The sequence below is a fragment of the Artemia sp. Qi Xiang Cuo genome, chromosome 11, assembly GCF_049724085.1.
Source record: "Artemia sp. Qi Xiang Cuo chromosome 11, ASM4972408v1, whole genome shotgun sequence".
Lineage (NCBI taxonomy): Eukaryota > Metazoa > Arthropoda > Branchiopoda > Anostraca > Artemiidae > Artemia > Artemia sp. Qi Xiang Cuo.
The window spans coordinates 19,840,458-19,858,984 of record NC_142804.1 but is presented as its reverse complement, the minus strand read 5'-3'; the positions used below and the strand labels follow the sequence as shown (position 1 = coordinate 19,858,984).

Genomic DNA, 18,527 nt, shown 5'->3' with positions numbered 1-18,527 from the left:
AAAGTAAGAAATGTTGAACTGGTAAAAATCTTATTGAGCTTGTAACTTATATTTTTTACTAAAACTATTGGAAGGGCCTCAACTACCCTCTAGACGTTGATTAAGCTTTTAGTCCTGCCGAACTAATTGGTTCGCAGAAAATCAACCCATGATCATCACAATAAGAACCTGATAACCTAATGCAAGAGATTTGTCCATCCATTTGCAACCAAAATCCTGTTTGGCCTCCTTTGGCCGCAGGGACTGAGAATAATTACCAACTTTACAACAGCTTATTCGTCATTAACATTACGGCATAGGGATTCTTTAATATTCCCTTAATATATGTACTTAGGCTACTTCTTTAAGGCGGGGTTCACATGCAGGCTATAAAAGGGCGTAACCCATTTCCTTCTACCTAGTAAACATCACAAAGCACTAGGTATACCGCACAGCTTCGCCACGCGTGGTACAGCTCTTGCGACGCTTGGCACACTCTCGCCTCTCTTGAGATGCGCCACCTCGTGTACGTGATTTCTGAAAGTCGATGACCCGTCAATTCTAGCTACAATTCCACGCCTAGCTAGACTTTCATGTCAAAACGTAGCTATTTGGCCAGGCTCGTGCATGTACATGGAAGTCTACCCAGAGATACACGTGAATGCCGCTTGTATCACACATTATGTCTGAAAATGATCCCTTTAACAAAAGAATGTTCCTCATCGGGTAATTTTTAAGTCCTAAATATAGAGTTCTAGACCCTAGAACTGGACGCCTGGCTGTGACTGGTTCCCTCCAAGAACCAAGTGTTATGTTTTAATCGGGGCTGCCTGGATACAGATGTCTGACCAAACATCTGTGTCTGAAATTAAAGCTAGACATGTTTGTGAATGCTACTTAAATACCATCTGTATTACAACGACTACTACTAACAATTCATTAAAGCACAAAGCTACCGGAGGCCAACTCAGCTATGGACACTCCTCTTCCACTTTAATATTTTAAAACCTTTTTTCTTTATCCCCTCCCAAGAGCTTTCCTATAAATTATGACTCACGCCCAAATAAGCTCTCAGCCCCTCCTTATTTTTTAAAACTGTTGACTCCTGAGTAAAATACGACATACACCTTTGTTGCTTGATTTACAAGAATGGCAAAAATAATCAACTTCTGAGCCCAACTTTTTTATCTCTAGAAAACACTACTAAAAGATATTAAATAATTTATACTCCGCCTACTACAAACAGATTACTCATGGCACGAACCTTATCCGAAACTGACTATAGCTGTTAAAAGCCCATTTATAATGGTATTTTACTATTAATCAGATTTAGCATGCACTTATTTGAGCCAGTCAGAATATTTCAGCCAATCAGAGAATTCTATCAAAAATCTAGTTGGCTCAAATACGCGGTAGCTCAGCCTCGATCTTAACTAATTCTTATTAAAAATGGGGCTTAATAGGCTTGACATTTTCACGTGCAACTGAATATCGGCACATATATAATTTTTTGTGTATGCTTTGTGCAAAACTCAGCTGGCTGGATGTTTTCTGCACATCTAACCAAAATTACACTTTTAGCAATTTTTCAAACTTTTTCGTACAAAGCATCTTAAACGGCTCTGAAAAAAAAACTTCATTTCCCATTTATTGAAATCAAATGAACAAAAGCAAAATAAGAATGGAATCCATAAATAAGCATGAACTACATTCTTGTACTTCCTAAAGGTCAGGCGCAAGCTGACGATCAGATAAAACAATCTTCTCTCCGGGCTTGAAAGCAGGCATACCTAAATACGGACAGCTGGCACATCTGAAAGCATCTCCAAGGTAGCACTGGAAAAACAAATCAACAATTTGACATTTCGAAAAATCATTTTCTTTTTTCAACCAAGACTCACAGTACAATCAACAAAATCGATATACAACTTGTCATCAGCTATTATCTGATAACAGATTGATACTCTTCTCGGAGGAATTAAAGATGGCTTGATAAACAGGGAGGGGGACAGTCCTGAGCCCCAAGTCCTCCTCTGAAAATGACCAGATTTTTAAGTGATTGTACAACTTGTCTTTTTATGTTTCGGTGCTTTTAGTTATACGAGTCTCTTTGAATTTGTTGATTGAAATGTAGTATTTCTTCTTTTTCTCTGCTTCAATTTTCTGTTGCAAAAAAAAAATTAAATGTGAATTTAGAATATTCAGAGGCCCTTTGTATCGTATTCTCGACATTTTTATCAAAGACTACTGTTACTTTTATTTCTTTTGAATTTTTTCTTTTGGTTTTACAAAGTAAGGCAGTGCCATCCAAAGAATAATTATCAAAAAAGCTTATAAAACATCATTAACATGTTTTCAACTGAAATCGGACATGATTCTTTTGGCCAAAGTAAAGCAGTTTAATGGTTCTTACGATCAATGTTTTGATAGAAGAGGATCGCGAAAACATTTGATGGTAAAATAGAGAGCTTCATATTTTTCTGATAATTACCAGACACTAAGTAAAAGTTATTACAATTCAACTCCTAAAAAAAGAACTTTCGACTTCTGATCCAACGAGCCCTCTCCTAAGTTTGTTCGACCACCCCTTCTACACGATATGGTCTGGGGAAAAAAATACATAGAGGCCACGTCGCTATTTACCAAGTCCCCTTAGCGGGGCACTTGACGGTGAACAATGAGGAAATAATAATTCACAATGCCATAATAAAAGAAAGTGTCATGTCTTAGTATTTTGTATTAATTTTTGGAACATGACTGTACCAGCTTGGAATTCTTTTTCTAAGAAGACGCTTTGAATAACAGCCCAAGAACATAGGCATGTATACGAAGGGGGGGGGAGGGCTCCTTTGGATCCTTTTTGTCATTTAGTAGATTCAAGAAAATCTGAAGTGGAAAACGACCTTGAAAACCACGAAGCCATTCTTTGATAAATATAATATAGACAGTACAAGTGATAAACTTTCGGCTAAAGCAGAAACTTTGGTTGAATAAAAGTTGATCGATCATAGCACTAAGCCTGCCCCCCCCCCGTCCCCAAGACTGCAAAAAAAATATATCTCCTTTACAACAAGTTTCTCCTAACTCCGTGCTTTTTCCTCCTTTAAAGGATTTACTACTTGGTTGAAAATATCAACAAAATTGCTTGGATCAATAACAGGAAGCCTCAGAAGGCCGTTAAAATTGAAATATTACTAAGTGGTACAGAAAAGCCCTCAATATTGCTTGTCTGCAACTTCCGTTGTTGAACATCTTGAGGCATGGAATAAATTGCAATAAGGAGACAAATTTATAAAGCTTTGGTTGTGGCCAGCGGCAATTATTCAATTACTCATTTGAATGAAACACTAAGCACGTTTCGATTCCTTGTTGCTGCAAGTACATCTTAAAGGATATTATGAATAATGTCTTATCAGTAACTTGGTACACCATACAAGAGACAAGCTTGTTCGTTGGATACTTTGCTTGGAGAAACATTTTGGCAATAATAAGGCAAATCTAAGCAGATTTTCAATTCTTTTTTCTTTCAGATATTTAGAACTTAAAAAAACACTAATAGATCACCTTTCCAAGTCAGTATCAAAAACCAACAGGCCCTTTTTTCACATTTGTACAAAATATCCATCACTATTTGTGCCGATTTTTGCTATTATGCTATTAAAATTCCTGTTCAGTAACAACCCTCTTTCAACCCTCTTTTTCGTCCCTTCTTCTTCTTTCTAAAAACAGCACCTGGAATCTATAATAGACTCCTTTCGGCTCCTAGGAGTTTTCATCTAAATACACAATTAATACAACGAAAATCAACACAACCAACATATAAACAAGTTTTTTTTTAACATCAACACAATCAATGTTTTTTTTTTTTTTTTTTTTTTTTTAATTTTTTTATTTAAATTTTTAAGGAATATAATACCCTTGGTTTTCATTCCCTCTTTTATTTTAATTTAACCCTCATTTCTTTATTACATTTTAATTAAATTAAACTCTTTTTTTCTGTAATTTAGCCCTCCTTTCCTTTTAAACTAAACAAAAACTTACACTTCCACAGGAAGATTTAACCTCCGTTTTGACAGTGCTCTTAACTCCTCCTTTTTCAACTTCTAGCTCTTCTGCTAGGCCACATGAACAGTCCTTACAGGCTTTTCGCTTGCCAGTCGTTCCACACACTGAAATTGTATAGCATTGATGAAAATCTATTGCTTAAATTGTATATTATAACTTAAAATTTCAAGAGTATTGTAGCCCATAGATATGTATAAGAAATTAAGCTTTAAATTTCCAGTACCTTTGTATGTCTTTCTGAAAAAGAAAGCTTACAGAATATGATTAAAAAATTAAATTACAGCCTCAGACTACACTGAGATTGCTGAATATAAATATTAACTAGTCATTTTTCAAAAATTCTCCGTATTTGCACCAAAAATATATGATATTATCTTTCCCTGATATTTTGTTTCTCGATTACGCTTTTATGAAGAAAGCGCCGAGGAATCTCGAGCCAATGTCCCTGATATATTGAGATTTTCACGATTTTTCATGTAACTTTTTACATTATCCATAAAATTTACTATTTTTGTCCCCCCCCCCAACCAAAAAAAAATTAACTTCGTGCGTACCTGTATGTATATCATGTCTATTTGCTTTTTGTGAATTTTATTGAAATTTATTTATAGTTATACATTTGTCGTTTTTTTACTTTCTTTTAGCAATTCCTTTTCAAAATATAATTTGGCGAATTTTTAAATTTCAACTAACTATTTTAGTCCCTGTGTAAGAATTAACATGCAAAATTTTAACTTGTCTCTTTTTGTAAAATACGTTCTATTTTATTCCAAAGTAAAAAGTAAATACTATCTTCTCTTTTCTGTTTATTCTTCTTCAATAATTCCAGAACTTTCAGCAGCTGAAATCAAATCCCAATTCCGCTTTGCAAAGTAGAGTTTAATCCTTTCTTCCATCACAGCGTTTTAAAATATTTTATCATTTGGATTCATTAATGTTTAGCTATCTCAATATTCCAGGTTATAACTCTAAATTATTTTAAAGAATATTTAATACATTAAAACACTTCAGGCTCTGGAATGTCATAGGTTTTATTGAGTTTTTCGAATTAATCAGTGGAGTCGATTTATAACCAATCACTAGAATCCATGTATAATTCAATAGAATCTTATTTAACCAAATAAGAAATGAAAATGTTATCAGTCAATAAGAAAAAGGGAAGATGACTTACTGAGTCCCTGTTGAATTGGAACCCTTTATGCAATGAATGTAAGACACAAGCAGCTAGACCTTTTTAGGAGCACTTAGAAATTTTTCAGTCTGGTGTCTCACCGAAATGCACTTTTCAGACAAGTACAAAGACTGTACTGCGATCTCCATTTTGAAAAAATTGAGATTTTGGACAAAATCTATATTTTACCGCAAAATGTCCATTTTGAAGCAATTTAAGATACGGGGAATATCTACGAGTCTGTTGCTGCTAATCCAAAGACGTTCTAAAGCTCGTAATTGAAAAAGAAACAACAGGAATAACCTTAACAATTCCTTAAAGTAATGGAGGGATACGATTTACCCCCAATCGGTAAAGGTAACTAAAAGGAAGGCAAAGTTGCCGGTGGCTCTTGACGGCAACTGACATGCTCAAACAGATGAATGCTCCAGATATGATAGAGCAGGCAATCGAGTACACTCCCCAAGAGGATGAAGATGTGCATAAAATATACAATTTTTGTAACGTTCTGTAAAAAGACGACAACGTCTTGCAAAATAAGCTATTTTAAACCTTTCTCGCTACCCCATAGAAAATTGTACATGCTTATTTCCCCTTTTTGAAAAACCTTCTAGGCAACGACAACATATTCTGCCAATATTCCCAATTTTTTTACCTTTCAAAGATTCAGCAGTCGGTTTGACTAGATCTATTTCTTCTAATAGCTCATCTGGGTCCATGTAATCAGCATAGGGTTCCTCATCTAGTATCTCAGCAAGATCACCATTACATTCATCCAGTTGCTCTGCAGTGAAACGCAATTGGGAAGTTTTAGGATCAACGCCTTTAAGCTGTGCTGATGATCCAAGCTGAGAAAATTTCAAATATTGATAATTATTCATTCTTTTTTAAAAACCTCAATATAAAAAAAGCGAGAAGAAAAGCGAGAATGAGATTTTATAAGGCCAGTGGAAATACTGGAGGCAACAAAACGGATATTTTGAGAGAAGACAACTGCTTCCCTTCTTCAGTAATATTAGAGAAAGTCTCAAAAAATCAAGTTCATATTTCCTGAATAAAAATGGGAACGAATTAGACGAGAAAAAAATAATAAAAAAACAAAACCAAACATCGTGGAGATCAAAATGAAACAAAAAACCAAATTGGAAGAATTAAAAAGCTAACAACGCGGAATAAATAAAAGGTAACAAAAATTATAAACAATAAACCCAAATCAAAAAGGTCAGCCTGTCAGCCACTTACCCAAAACCTAACGACTAACAATGTTCTCATTTAGAAGCTAGACAAGCGACTAAGATTCTTTCAAGTGAGGTAAAATAACAAAGCAGAGAACTATGTCGCATCAGTCTAATTTTAAATAAAGCTTGTTTAGCACAGGGTCTTTTAGATATTACAATAAAATTATACACTTAACACATATCGAAGCATGAAGATAATACATTAAACTCTTGCAAGGATTATTGCCAGACGTACTGAAAGCCGTGTTGTCACCAGAACTATTCTAGTACAGTATATGTAGTACTTTATTTTAAATTTGCGACAATAGCCTACAGCACATCTAAAAACACTTTCACAGTACCTTTTTCTGAAAGTGATATAATCCTGGGAAAACGCATTTTTTGACATCCCATTTATTCTCGACAAGCTTCGCGGTCAATGCACACTTTTGATAACATAACCCATTAAAAATTTAAGAAAAAAGTATAGCTAAAATTTTTAGGAAACAGTTGTAGTTTTAATAATTTATTATACTTAATTTATTATATTTTATTAAATAATTTAACATATGTAGTTAATAATTCTGAACTATGAGTAAAATAATTCGACAATAAACATAGCTTAGTAAAAAATTCACCCAGCTTGTCCCTTCTAAAGCCTATCATATAATTAAGCACACATAAACATTCCACTGTACCCTTGTGAAGGCATCGTTACATTTCCACAGCTTTGCACAAGAAAAATACACATTTACCAACTGAGGAGTAAACCTCAGTTGGAGTAAACCAACTGAACACATACACATTTACCAACTGAATACACAAAAGCCAACTGAGGAGCATAATATAGCGAGAAAAATTATTTGGTGAAAACAATTCAGAGCGAACAGATTATTTGAATCAAACATCAGAAATGTGCAACTTTTCTTTCAAACCATTTTTCCTGCATTGGCGTAGCTTCCAATCCTTTTCCATGTGAGTGAGAGGAGGGGGGAGGGGACAGGTAAGTGCAGGAAATCCCCCCATCAAACTATTGATTTAATCATCCACGAAAGAGAAATCTTTCATCGGCTTCACTACAATCCAAGTTTGAAAGGAGCACTGTGATTTAGTTCTTCACTTCTTGGGTAAGGAAAACAGGAATAAAAACATGACCAAAATAGGTCACAGAGATCATACGAAGAAAATAAAAATTGGCAGATATTCTGCATTGACTATATTGCTAAAGCCATCGGTAATGCTCGTATTACACAATGCAAAACGCGCCCAAATTTTGTTATTGAGATAGGACTTTTCTTATCGCCAGATAATATCCTTTTGCTGGTAAAATCGTGATTTCATGTATTCAGCCCAATGGTGTATTTATTGGTGTATGTACAATCGACTATGCATCGGCACTTTTTTTCTTTTTTTTTCGGACAAATGGATAACAACAGAAAGCCTGTTTCCCTTCTCAGCTCTTCAACGAACTGAAAACCAAACCAAGAGCAAACCAACTAGCAAAAACTAAATGGGTTTAATCACATTTTCATTTAGAGGTTAATCGAATTCGTGTCCAAAACAATAAAACAAGTTTTCAACTGCCAGTTTTGAACTGGATATTTTCTGACCTGATTTTTAAATATGTTTTGTATTTATATCTCCAATACAGAAGCCTATCATGAGTTTAGAAAAGCGTTGGACTACATGAATTAAATTTCCAGGAGCAGATCTACAGGCCCAGGTAAGGACCAAGGGAATATTTTTGAGGTCCTCTCACCCTTTTCATCAGGCCTTACTTGAAACATTGCTTAAAATTATGTCTATAGATCTAATTCCATTGTCTATAGGTCTAATTCATTAATTATGTCTAATTCCATTGACTTCGAGAAACCGACTTCAAATTTTTGTCAGAATCTGGCTTAAGTCACATAGCCAAGATCTGCAGTGCAGAAGAAGCAAAGTTCTACATATGCCAAAATTTACACTGCAGAAGAACCTGAGTTTATAACAGATTTTTCTTTCCTTTATAACACATTTGTTTGGTTTTAATACCACCAAAAGCAAAATAAAAGGCCTAATTTAACAGCTATGGATTTTATGTAGCGTCCATAAGGCTAATTTTCACGTTTTGGGAGTAATGTTTAATCTAAGCATCAGCGCTGTTAAAAAAAAAAAAAAAAAAAAGGAAAACCCAAGTGGCATAAAAATATAACTATTGCTGTTTTTTAATTTTTGTAGTATTTAAAAAGGCATCTATAATTCATTTATATCCTTAAACACTGTTTAGCTGACAAATCTACTTTATCTACTAATTGCTAGAAAACTGTTCCCTATAGTAGTGCTAGGCACATTAAATTAAAACGAAATGCATTTAGATAAAATGAGTGAATGAAAAAAAAAAAGAAAAAAAAAAGGAAAACCCAAGTGGCATAAAAATATAACAATTGCTGTTTTTTAATTTTTGTAGTATTTAAAAAGGCATCTATAATTCATTTATATCCTTAAACACTGTTTAGCTGACAAATCTACTTTATCTACTAATTGCTAGAAAACTGTTCCCTATAGTAGTGCTAGGCACATTAAATTAAAACGAAATGCATTTAGATAAAATGAGTGAATGAGAAAAAAAAAAAAAAAAAAAAAAAAAAAAAGGAAAACCCAAGTGGCATAAAAATATAACTATTGCTGTTTTTTAATTTTTGTAGTATTTAAAAAGGCATCTATAATTCATTTATATCCTTAAACACTGTTTAGCTGACAAATCTACTTTATCTACTAATAGCTAGAAAACTGTTCCCTATAGTAGTGCTAGGCACATTAAATTAAAACGAAATGCATTTAGATAAGATGAGTGCAGAAAAAATAGCCTATTAGTAGATAAAACGGAAAGAAAAATTCCAATATGTGCTAGCAAAGTTCAGAGGCTGGCTTGAGTCCTAGGAACCCCCTTGCCAATTTCTACAGTCCAATAAAAGCTAAGTCTAAACCAGTTCTTTCCCAGAGCAAAATGTGACTCTAAATTCATGAAAGCTTCGCTGGCCTAGGGCACCTGGATAAGCTACTAGTTGAGAAGCAACTCAACCTTACTATTGCCACCTGGAAATTATCTTTGACGATAGGTTTATCAATTGATGAATAGCAGTGATGTGTCCTACATAATCGAATCACAAGAGATTTCTATTTATAACAAATGTAAACTGATAACTTTTTATTTTCTTAAAAGAACTTAGATTTTCTTGATACTACGTTTTGACTGTTGATACTCAACTATTGTTTGAGTTTATAAATAAGTTCGGATAGCACACTAGCTAAACTTCATACAAGAAAAAACAAATAAATGATGTCCTATGTTGACGTCAAGAGACACAAGCCCTCAAAACGACGTCAAAATTTAACATAAAAGTAACTATTTTTAGATTGAAAGACACTAGGCTACATTTTTTCAGCTTCTGGATCTTTAAAAACAAATGAAAAGATATAGAAACTGAAAAAATTAAGAAATAAAATTTAACTGCATAAATTCAGAGATTAAATTGCCAGCTTTTGGAAATAAATAAAATTTCCTGCTTTTGAAAACAAGTTCTTTTTCTCCTAAGTTAACATGTGTCTTCAAAGGAATGTCCAAGTTTTATCTTGAGAAGTAACATTTAGATGCTGGAAAACCTCTTTAACAGAGCAAAATCTGACTCTAAACTCATTCTTGAAAGCTTCGCTGGCCTAGGGCACCTGGAAAAGCTACTAGTTGAGAAGCAACTCAACCTTACTATTACCACCTGGAAATGATCTTTGACGATAGGTTTATCAGTTGATGCACAGCAGTAATGTATCCTACATAATCGAATCACAACAGATTTCTATTTATAACAAATGCAAAACTGATAACTTTATATTTTCTTAAAGGAACTTAGATTTTCTTGATACTCAGTTTTGACTGTTGATACTCAACTATTGTTTGAGTTTATAAATAAGTTCTGAGAGCACACTAGCTAAACTTGATACCAAGAAAAAACAAAAACAAATAAATGATGCACTATGTTGACATCAAGAGACACAAGCCCTTATATAATAGGAACACTGAGGAAACTTCTTTGAGCCCTATTTATAACAAACTCATAGATTTTTGGCATCCTTCTTACCATTATAATAGAACCCCATTTATGAGAATTATTTCACAGTCTCGTGAAAATTCAGACACGTATAGTTCTGGCAACAGAGTAGCTCTTCTAAATTCCTTAAATAGAATAAATTTCCAAATTAATATTTTAGCATTCCTTCTCAGGGGTGTAGCTCCGACATTTTTATTTTTTGTTTAGGGGGGGGGGGGGCAAGAGGGGTCTGTATCCGAAGAGTCAAGGGGCATTGGCTATATAAATTTTTCCCATAATTGTTGGGGGGGGCAACTTCCCCTTCCCTAGACGACACCACTGTTCCTTTTACATCCATGTTAACTTCACAGTTGCCGTATTGCAAGTGCTATAATACAGAAAAGAAGAGATAATAATTGTTGGTAAACAATACTTTCATTTTGGATAATTGAATGATGAATGTTAAAAGAAATGAGTTAATCAGGCTAACTCAGACATATAGTTTGAAGTTGACGGAAACTAAATCATGTTGTTTCACTGTCAAATAAAAAGGATTTGTCCCAATTGAACTGTTATTTGTACGCCATGGAAAGGCAGTGTGGTCTTCGAAAATACCCAAGTGAGAAGGGAATTTTATTATGGCGGAATCATTGAACTAAATCAAGGCCCATTGTCTCCAGAGAGGAAGAAAAATAGAGGGGGGGGGGGGTGTAAAAAAGAAAGGGGACAGAGAGAGAAAGAGAGAACAGACGCTTTGATCAGTTGAACTTTTAAAACTAAGAACTGACCTTAAGGTAAAATTAACATAAGCGTAACTATTTTCAGATTGAAAGACACTAGGCTACATTTTTTCAGCTGTACAGCTTCCGGATCATTAGAAACAAACAAAGAGAAAAAGGAACTGAAAAAATTAAGAAATAAAATTTAACTGCATAAACTCAGAGATTAGATCACCAGCTTTTGGGAATAAATAAAATTTCCTGCTTTTGAAAACAAGGATATCTCTAAAAAATAATAAAAAAGACAAACCTCAAAATTTGGTTTTTCACAACTATACAGTAACATTTTCTTTCCTTTGTAGTCCATAGACTCTATCTCACAAATGTTGGTAAATCCAGCAAGAATCAATTTGGAAGCAGATTTTGATTTTTCTAATCCCAAGATGAACAAAAGCCCTTTATTTTTCAATTTATGAAAAATCTCTTCCAACAGAAGATCAGACAGATTCAAACCAAATGGAGGAAGCACATTGAAAAGAGCTGCTGCCACTGAAGATCTATCAGCAGCACCTTGAATTAGATGGAGTAATAAAATACAGCTGATTCAGTCAAGTCTTTGACTAAAAACCAGAAGGTTCTAAATTCATATAAATATTAGGAGAAAAAAAGGGATAGTGCTTTACAGTCCAACCTGCATAGAAAAACTCACAAGATATTCATAATTTCATCCAGATATGTAATACAAATCAACCAGATCATGTTCAAGGTATGTTCCCTAAATGTTAAGTTTTACGTTAAATTCCCAAAATTCTTGAAGTTGTATAATTATGGATTCTTCCACACACTTCCCAGTTATTTCAAAAAAACTGTGCAAAGACAGAGAAAGTAGTAGTATGTCTTATGGCTAATTTCATGGATTTGCAGATTTTGATGAAATTTAGTAAGTTATTTCTTTTTTAGATTGAAGCAACCATTTATCTTTTAGTTTGGTTTCATTGTCATTCAAAATTTTGACTTTGGGCATCAGGATGGAGATATATTAAATTTTTGACAACAATCTACATCTTCCTTGTGTATAGGCTAATTTCAAAGAAAATTATAAATATGTTGACTAACCTTTTAAGGTATAAACAAATAACAACTTTAGTTTCTAAATATTTCTGAAAAGCTCAAACAAACTATGCTAATTAATAATGTGTAAATGTTTTCAAAAAGATAACAACCTCAACCTAAAGGGATTATACTCGGAATTCTTTTTGGGTTCAGTGTTTCATAGATTCTATTCTAGACTATGAGCAAATAAACCTAATCCCCCTTCACTGTTTTTTTCTGTTCACTTTTTTTGTGACATTTCTCAGCATTTATTAGAACACTTACCATACTTTAATTCTCCTTTGACCAAATTTCAGCATTATTGTAATGTCAAAATTTTGTAATCTTGTTACGTTCGCATTAGCAAGGTATAATGATATTCAAGGCTACTCCATTGGGGAGGATAGAGATGATGTTCGCTTAAGATATAGTTAAAGATTTACCCATAGCTCAAATTGTCAGAACACATCACCAAGAGGAAAAAAAACAAAGACAACTCAATAGCATTTTGTTTATTTTGTGGACAGGCATGCACATCTAAATGAGTGTGGTGGGGGGACTCTTGACCTTCCCTCAAATTATAGAATAAAATATTTTTTGTTGCTACTGCCCCACCCTTCAAAAAAATCCCTGTTGTATACATCCCTAGGTGGATGTGGAGAGACCATTCATCCTCCCCCCTATCAACCCATCTCAAATTTTGAACATTTTTTATTGTGGATGACACTAGTTGTGCATCATTATCTCTTGGCAGCTAAATCCTGAATATAATTGAGATCCATAGTAAAAGGATACACTGAAACTGATTTTAAGCCACCTCACATCTAAAATAGGGATATGGAGTGAAGCCAATCAACAGACTAAAAATTAGACGAATTATGTTAAAATTAGAGAAAAATCTGGACATTAGGTGGACAGGTTTCAGACAAGATCCTAGCACTTCCTAATGGTAGAACCCCACAGAAGAGAGTCTATGGCCCTTATAGTATATCCATTGACTCAGCTAAACATCAGGCAAGTATGATGTTCTACAGGGTGCAACCTTGGGTCTTGCATTTCAACACTGTCATTAATGATTGCTGCACCACAAAACATGTTTTGAACTCTAACAATAGAGCTATTATTCAACTCATAACTGGGAAAATCCCACATTTTCAGAGTTGGACACACTTTTAAGTAGGCTACTTCAATAAAACCTCTTCTAAGCAATAATTGCTACTTAAACAATCCAGGAATGTTTAATTGCATGAATGAAACTCCAGGGAATGGGTCTAGTGTGTAAATTAGGTCCTAGGAGTGTTTATTTAAGCTTCTACATGAACCCCTTATCCCTCCCAGCTATTGGAAAAAGTTACAGTATTCTATGACCTAATTTATGCTAAAGTTATGCCTTACTGTTTTTATATAAATCATTCTTTTGTTGATTTGTATTTTAACACTCTCTTTATCTAAGACACTAACCCATGGTTAATAATCAATAGTCTTTTCACAAAGTACTCTGCCAAACTAATCCACTTCTGACAGCCTATAGCCTAGTTGTTTCTTCAAGAAACTTCCTTGTGGCTGTTTTATAACAAACCCTTCCCCAAAGGCAATGGCTATCTCAAGGTTTTGATTGGATGTCTTTGTGGAAAAAAGGGGTGTAAAAATAAAAAAGCAAAAAATAAAAAATTTCACACTTTTTGCAGATCAGAGCTTGAAACCTCTACTTTAAAATTCTCTAATATGCTGAACCTGACAGTGTGATTTTCATTAAGATTGCTTGATATTTTGAGGGTGTTTCTGTTCTTTTTCACATATCAGCCACATTTTCCAAGGCTTGTAGCTTTTGATGGGCAACATTAAACTTTCAAAATCTTTTGATAGTATAGTCCACTCACACGCACTCTATTCACTTTTTTCTAATAATATTAACCTTTCCATTGTTCTTTGTTACAGTACTGGTATTCTAACTCTTTTATTTGGGTAAGATGTAATAGAGTAGTTTAAGATTCAGAGTTTTTCCTTTGGCATGGGGTCCATCCAGGTGGTGTGCTTTCTCCACCTGCTTTTTAAGTTGTTTATTGCTACTATCCTTTCATCTTTGCCTTCAACTTTCATTTCTGTTGGAATTGATGTCTTGTATCTTGCTTACATGGACAATGTGCTCCTTGTCAGTTGTTCTAGGGCTGGGCTCTCACATTCTGTCAGCTGGATCTCAGACCAGTTCAGATGGATCAGGCTTATGCTGAATGTTGATAAGTGTGAATATATTTTGTTTAATTCGAGTGCAAGTCTCCCTCTTAACTATGGTTTTTCCTCTATTCCCTGTGTCTCTTCTTATTGGTGGCTTAGTCTTCACATTGCTAATAATCTCAAAAAACTTTGGGCTCTGACAGTTTCTAATGCTAAGAAAAAAATTCTGATCGGATATTCAAAAATTGTTGCAAACAGAGGGAGGTACAATAGAAAAGCGCTTGGAAAATTATATTCTTCATTTTGTGATCATTCTATTCTTATTTTTATCTGGGTTTATTCCAATTCTGAAGCCTAAAGATCTCAAATCTCTCAGGACTTTCTATTTAAAATTTTCTTGGTACCTTTTGTGCCTCCCTCCGTGGTTCCAAAACCAGCATCTAATATTGCAATTCAGCCTCCATGGTTTACAGGAAAAATTGACTTTGCTTACGGGAAAGCTGTTGGAATAAGCAGGTCTTACTGTGCACCATAATTTACATTGTTTTATGTAAATAATTGTCAAGTGTGCAAGTTTGCTTTTTTGTTTTTTATGTACTCCACTTTTTTTTGTTCATAGTGAGTAATAAATAAATTATTATTATTATTTTAATGATTTTTAAATATCAGCATAAAAAGCCAATTGCTTTGATGTATCTTTTATTTTCAAAATTTTGCTTTTTAAGAGTTTTGGCTGCTATTGGGCCAAGTTACTCTTTACTCACAATTCATTGCCACAAACTGTTTGATGAATAGCAAATGAATATTAATCACTATTCAAAAAAAAAATGTTCAGCAGGCCAATTAGACATGACTCCAAAATAAGGATGAACAAGGGGTAAAAACTGCTTAAAAGCTCAACCAAAAAAGGCAAAAATAAAAATTCAACTCAGTAGATAATCAAATTTTGACAGCTTCTACTTATTTATTTAAACAATTATTCATGTCTTCTATATACACATCTGTTTGTATCTTGCATTATAATTGACTAGGTTTGATATATAAGCTAGAGTTATACCTGGGCTTGTTAAGGGAGAGGGGGGGGCTGTTATGAAACTGAATTGTGGTAATTATTACATTTGTAAAGAGTACCTGAATAGATAATCTTTCTTTCTTTTACTACCTGATTTGGGTAGATTCTGCAGCTTTTCCATTATTTAGTCAGGTAGAACAAGAATATGCCATTAAACATGTCTTTTTACGTTTTTTTTTAACAGACTAATTGCTTTCTTACTACTTTGATGTTTAAACTGATACCTTCATCTCATTATTTGTCAGTAGAAAATGGTAAATAAAAATTCTGAAGTCTACTTTAGAACAATGACAGACACTTATCTCAACAATAAAATGCATTACTTCACACAGCCCCAACACCTTGACAGATACAGCCCCCCATAAACGTTCAGACTATTTTTTTGTTTTGTTTTACAATAGCACAAATATTTTGTCCTGCTCATTAATTGGTGACTATAGTAAAATAGTAAAGAATAAAAGAGTCATGCTATGGAAAAATATAGCTTGACTATATAAGGTGAAATGTGAATTAATCCATCAAGGAGGGGAAGGGGTATGTGAAGCAATACACTTTTAGAAATATTAGTAAGTAATTAATTATGGTTGCATTAAGGTACTTTTCAGAATTTTTGGTAAACATTTTCAAATAAAAAACAAGGAAATACTTTAAGAGCCCCTTCAAGGGCTCACAATAAAATTTGTGAAAGAAATAATTAGTATATTTGGAAATACCGTAAAAAGGTACATTCAGAATTGTGTTCATTTGCTACCTAGCTAAGTAGAATCTACATCTAGAAGTTCACACTAGAATTTTACAACAACCAATATTTACTGTATATTCTATCTAAACACTAATGTTTTATAGGATTGTAAGGCTAAAAGCTACTTTACTGACAATTTTAATTTGATATTTTGAAACTTCCATGAACCAGCTCAAATAAAGAGATATCAGTTTAGTTGTTGCCCACTTCTAAAGCAAACATGCTAAAAAAAAAAGTAGTACTATTACATTCTCTGCTAGATGAATCCAATGATAACTCATAGGTTCTTTATTAAATGGGTGTTCAGCAGTCTTAACTTTTGTCTGTAATTGATTGTAATGTTACCAAAACATTATTTGAAATTATTTTGAGAAGTGGATAACAATACAAAGAATTAAGATTATTGGCTTAATAGCAACATTCTTCATGTTATCAAGTGATAAATTTATTGTTTTACTATTTTCTTTGGTCCTCTGTTTTAGATTATGATTAAGTGTTTGATTCAGCCATCACAAGAGCTTTAGCAAAGGTCCTATCCATGTGTGGTATACCAGATAGATAAATTATATTCATTAGTGTTCATGGGTGTAGGGAGGGGGGCAGGTGGAGCAGCTGCCCCCCTAGACCTTCAAAATTACATTAGATATGGCTGAAAAAGCAGATGGTTGGAAAAGCAGTTGATAAAAGGCCTTCCATCACACTATCGACTGCCCCCCCCCTAGACAATATGCTGCCTACACCCATGTCAGTGCTATGTACAAGAATAACTTAACTTGTATGGATGATTTTGATGTACTTTGTCCTAAGGAACACAGCAAAGACAATGGAGAACACAAAACCAAATGGGGAGGTAAAACTCTCCTAGACTTATATTATGCTGAGGATTCATACATCCTAAATAGAATAGTTAGTAAAATGAATGAGTTCTTGAAGGTTTTGAGAGTTCAGGGTGCAAGAATGAATATTAATGTTCAGAAGACTAAGTTGCAAAGACTGGGGATAAGTGAAGGTGAAGAGGTGATGTTGTATAACAAGTAGATTAATCAAGTGGAAAACCTTAATTACCTAGGTAGTATTAGGCTATGAATAAAGAGGGTGGGTGCAGTGACCATTTTAAAAGTAGAATAGCCATGATCCAGGGCATTTTTTCTCAGTTAAAAAAGTTTTATTTCTGATGTAAATGGGAGGTAAGTTTAAACTTTACCCCCACCCCCCCTAATGTAAAAATATATACCCTGAATTGGCATATATAGAAGGGGGGGGGGCTAAAATTCATTTCCAATAGAAATGATTGTTATATTTGTAATCAGCATAAAAAAACGCATCAAATGGTGTATTCACTTTATTCCAACTCAATAATATGATTTGGTGAGGATTGACCATATCTTGTACCAAGTAAAAGTGATTATAAACAAATGAATATATTCATTAGAAATAAAACAATCTTACGGCTTTGGGTAAGAATGTGTTCGACATTTCCAGGTTGAAGCTTTTTAGCCTCTCCAATATTAGCCCTCAAATAAACTGCTGACTCCTCAACATCTTCTTGAGGATTATCTTTTGACCAGAGTAAAAGTATACTCCCTGTTGCTTCCTCAAAGCCCTTATGTTTCAGCAATTGCGTAAATACTTCCTTGGAAAAATCCATGTTAAACCTTCAGTTTAAATACTTTTCTACCAACGCTGTCGAAATGATGTACTTCTGTCAAAGAGACGGAAAAACGGACATAGGCCATATTCTGCAAAATTTGGCGTTAAGATCTTCGCCGTTAAGCATGGAGGCTTCGATTCTTGATTTTTGTGATGGAAGAAAATGATCTTGGAGATATAAAATCAGATAAAGGCCTGATTTAGCCAATTTTTAAGGTAACGTAATTTTGTAATCAAAAAAATACATCTCCAGGCCTCCGTTCTATTTTTTATCTCTTTGGGTCACATTGTTGCTAGCTTTGACTGTTTATTCTGTCTTAAAATCACCTAGACTCGATAAATGATAATAAAATGGCATAATAAAACAGTATAATTAAGTAACAGGATAGATAATAAAATAGCACGATTCGGTTTTTGACAGTGAAATGCGAATCCAAATTTTGCAAAATCTGGTCTCTAATCATGTCTATATCTTTGTAGTTTTAGCCATCCCGATGAACCAAATTACAAGTCATAAAGATCACCAGGAAAAATTTTTGAAGAAATATTTTCAAATCTTCAAATCAAAATTTTCATTT

At 33.8% G+C, this 18,527-nt stretch overlaps 1 protein-coding gene across 1 annotated transcript; it reads right to left on the bottom strand.

Moving 5' to 3' along the window:
- Positions 1–1,613: 1,613 nt before the first annotated feature.
- CIAPIN1 (cytokine induced apoptosis inhibitor 1) lies at positions 1,614–17,980 on the bottom strand. The gene is made up of 5 exons (XM_089097100.1): positions 17,749–17,980; positions 11,529–11,788; positions 5,871–6,063; positions 4,021–4,148; positions 1,614–1,815 (listed from the first exon to the last, which is right to left on the bottom strand). Exons 1-5 carry the CDS (start codon positions 17,945–17,947, stop codon positions 1,702–1,704), a joined length of 894 nt encoding a protein of 297 aa, XP_088953226.1. The 5' UTR covers positions 17,948–17,980; the 3' UTR covers positions 1,614–1,701.
- Positions 17,981–18,527: the final 547 nt, after the last annotated feature.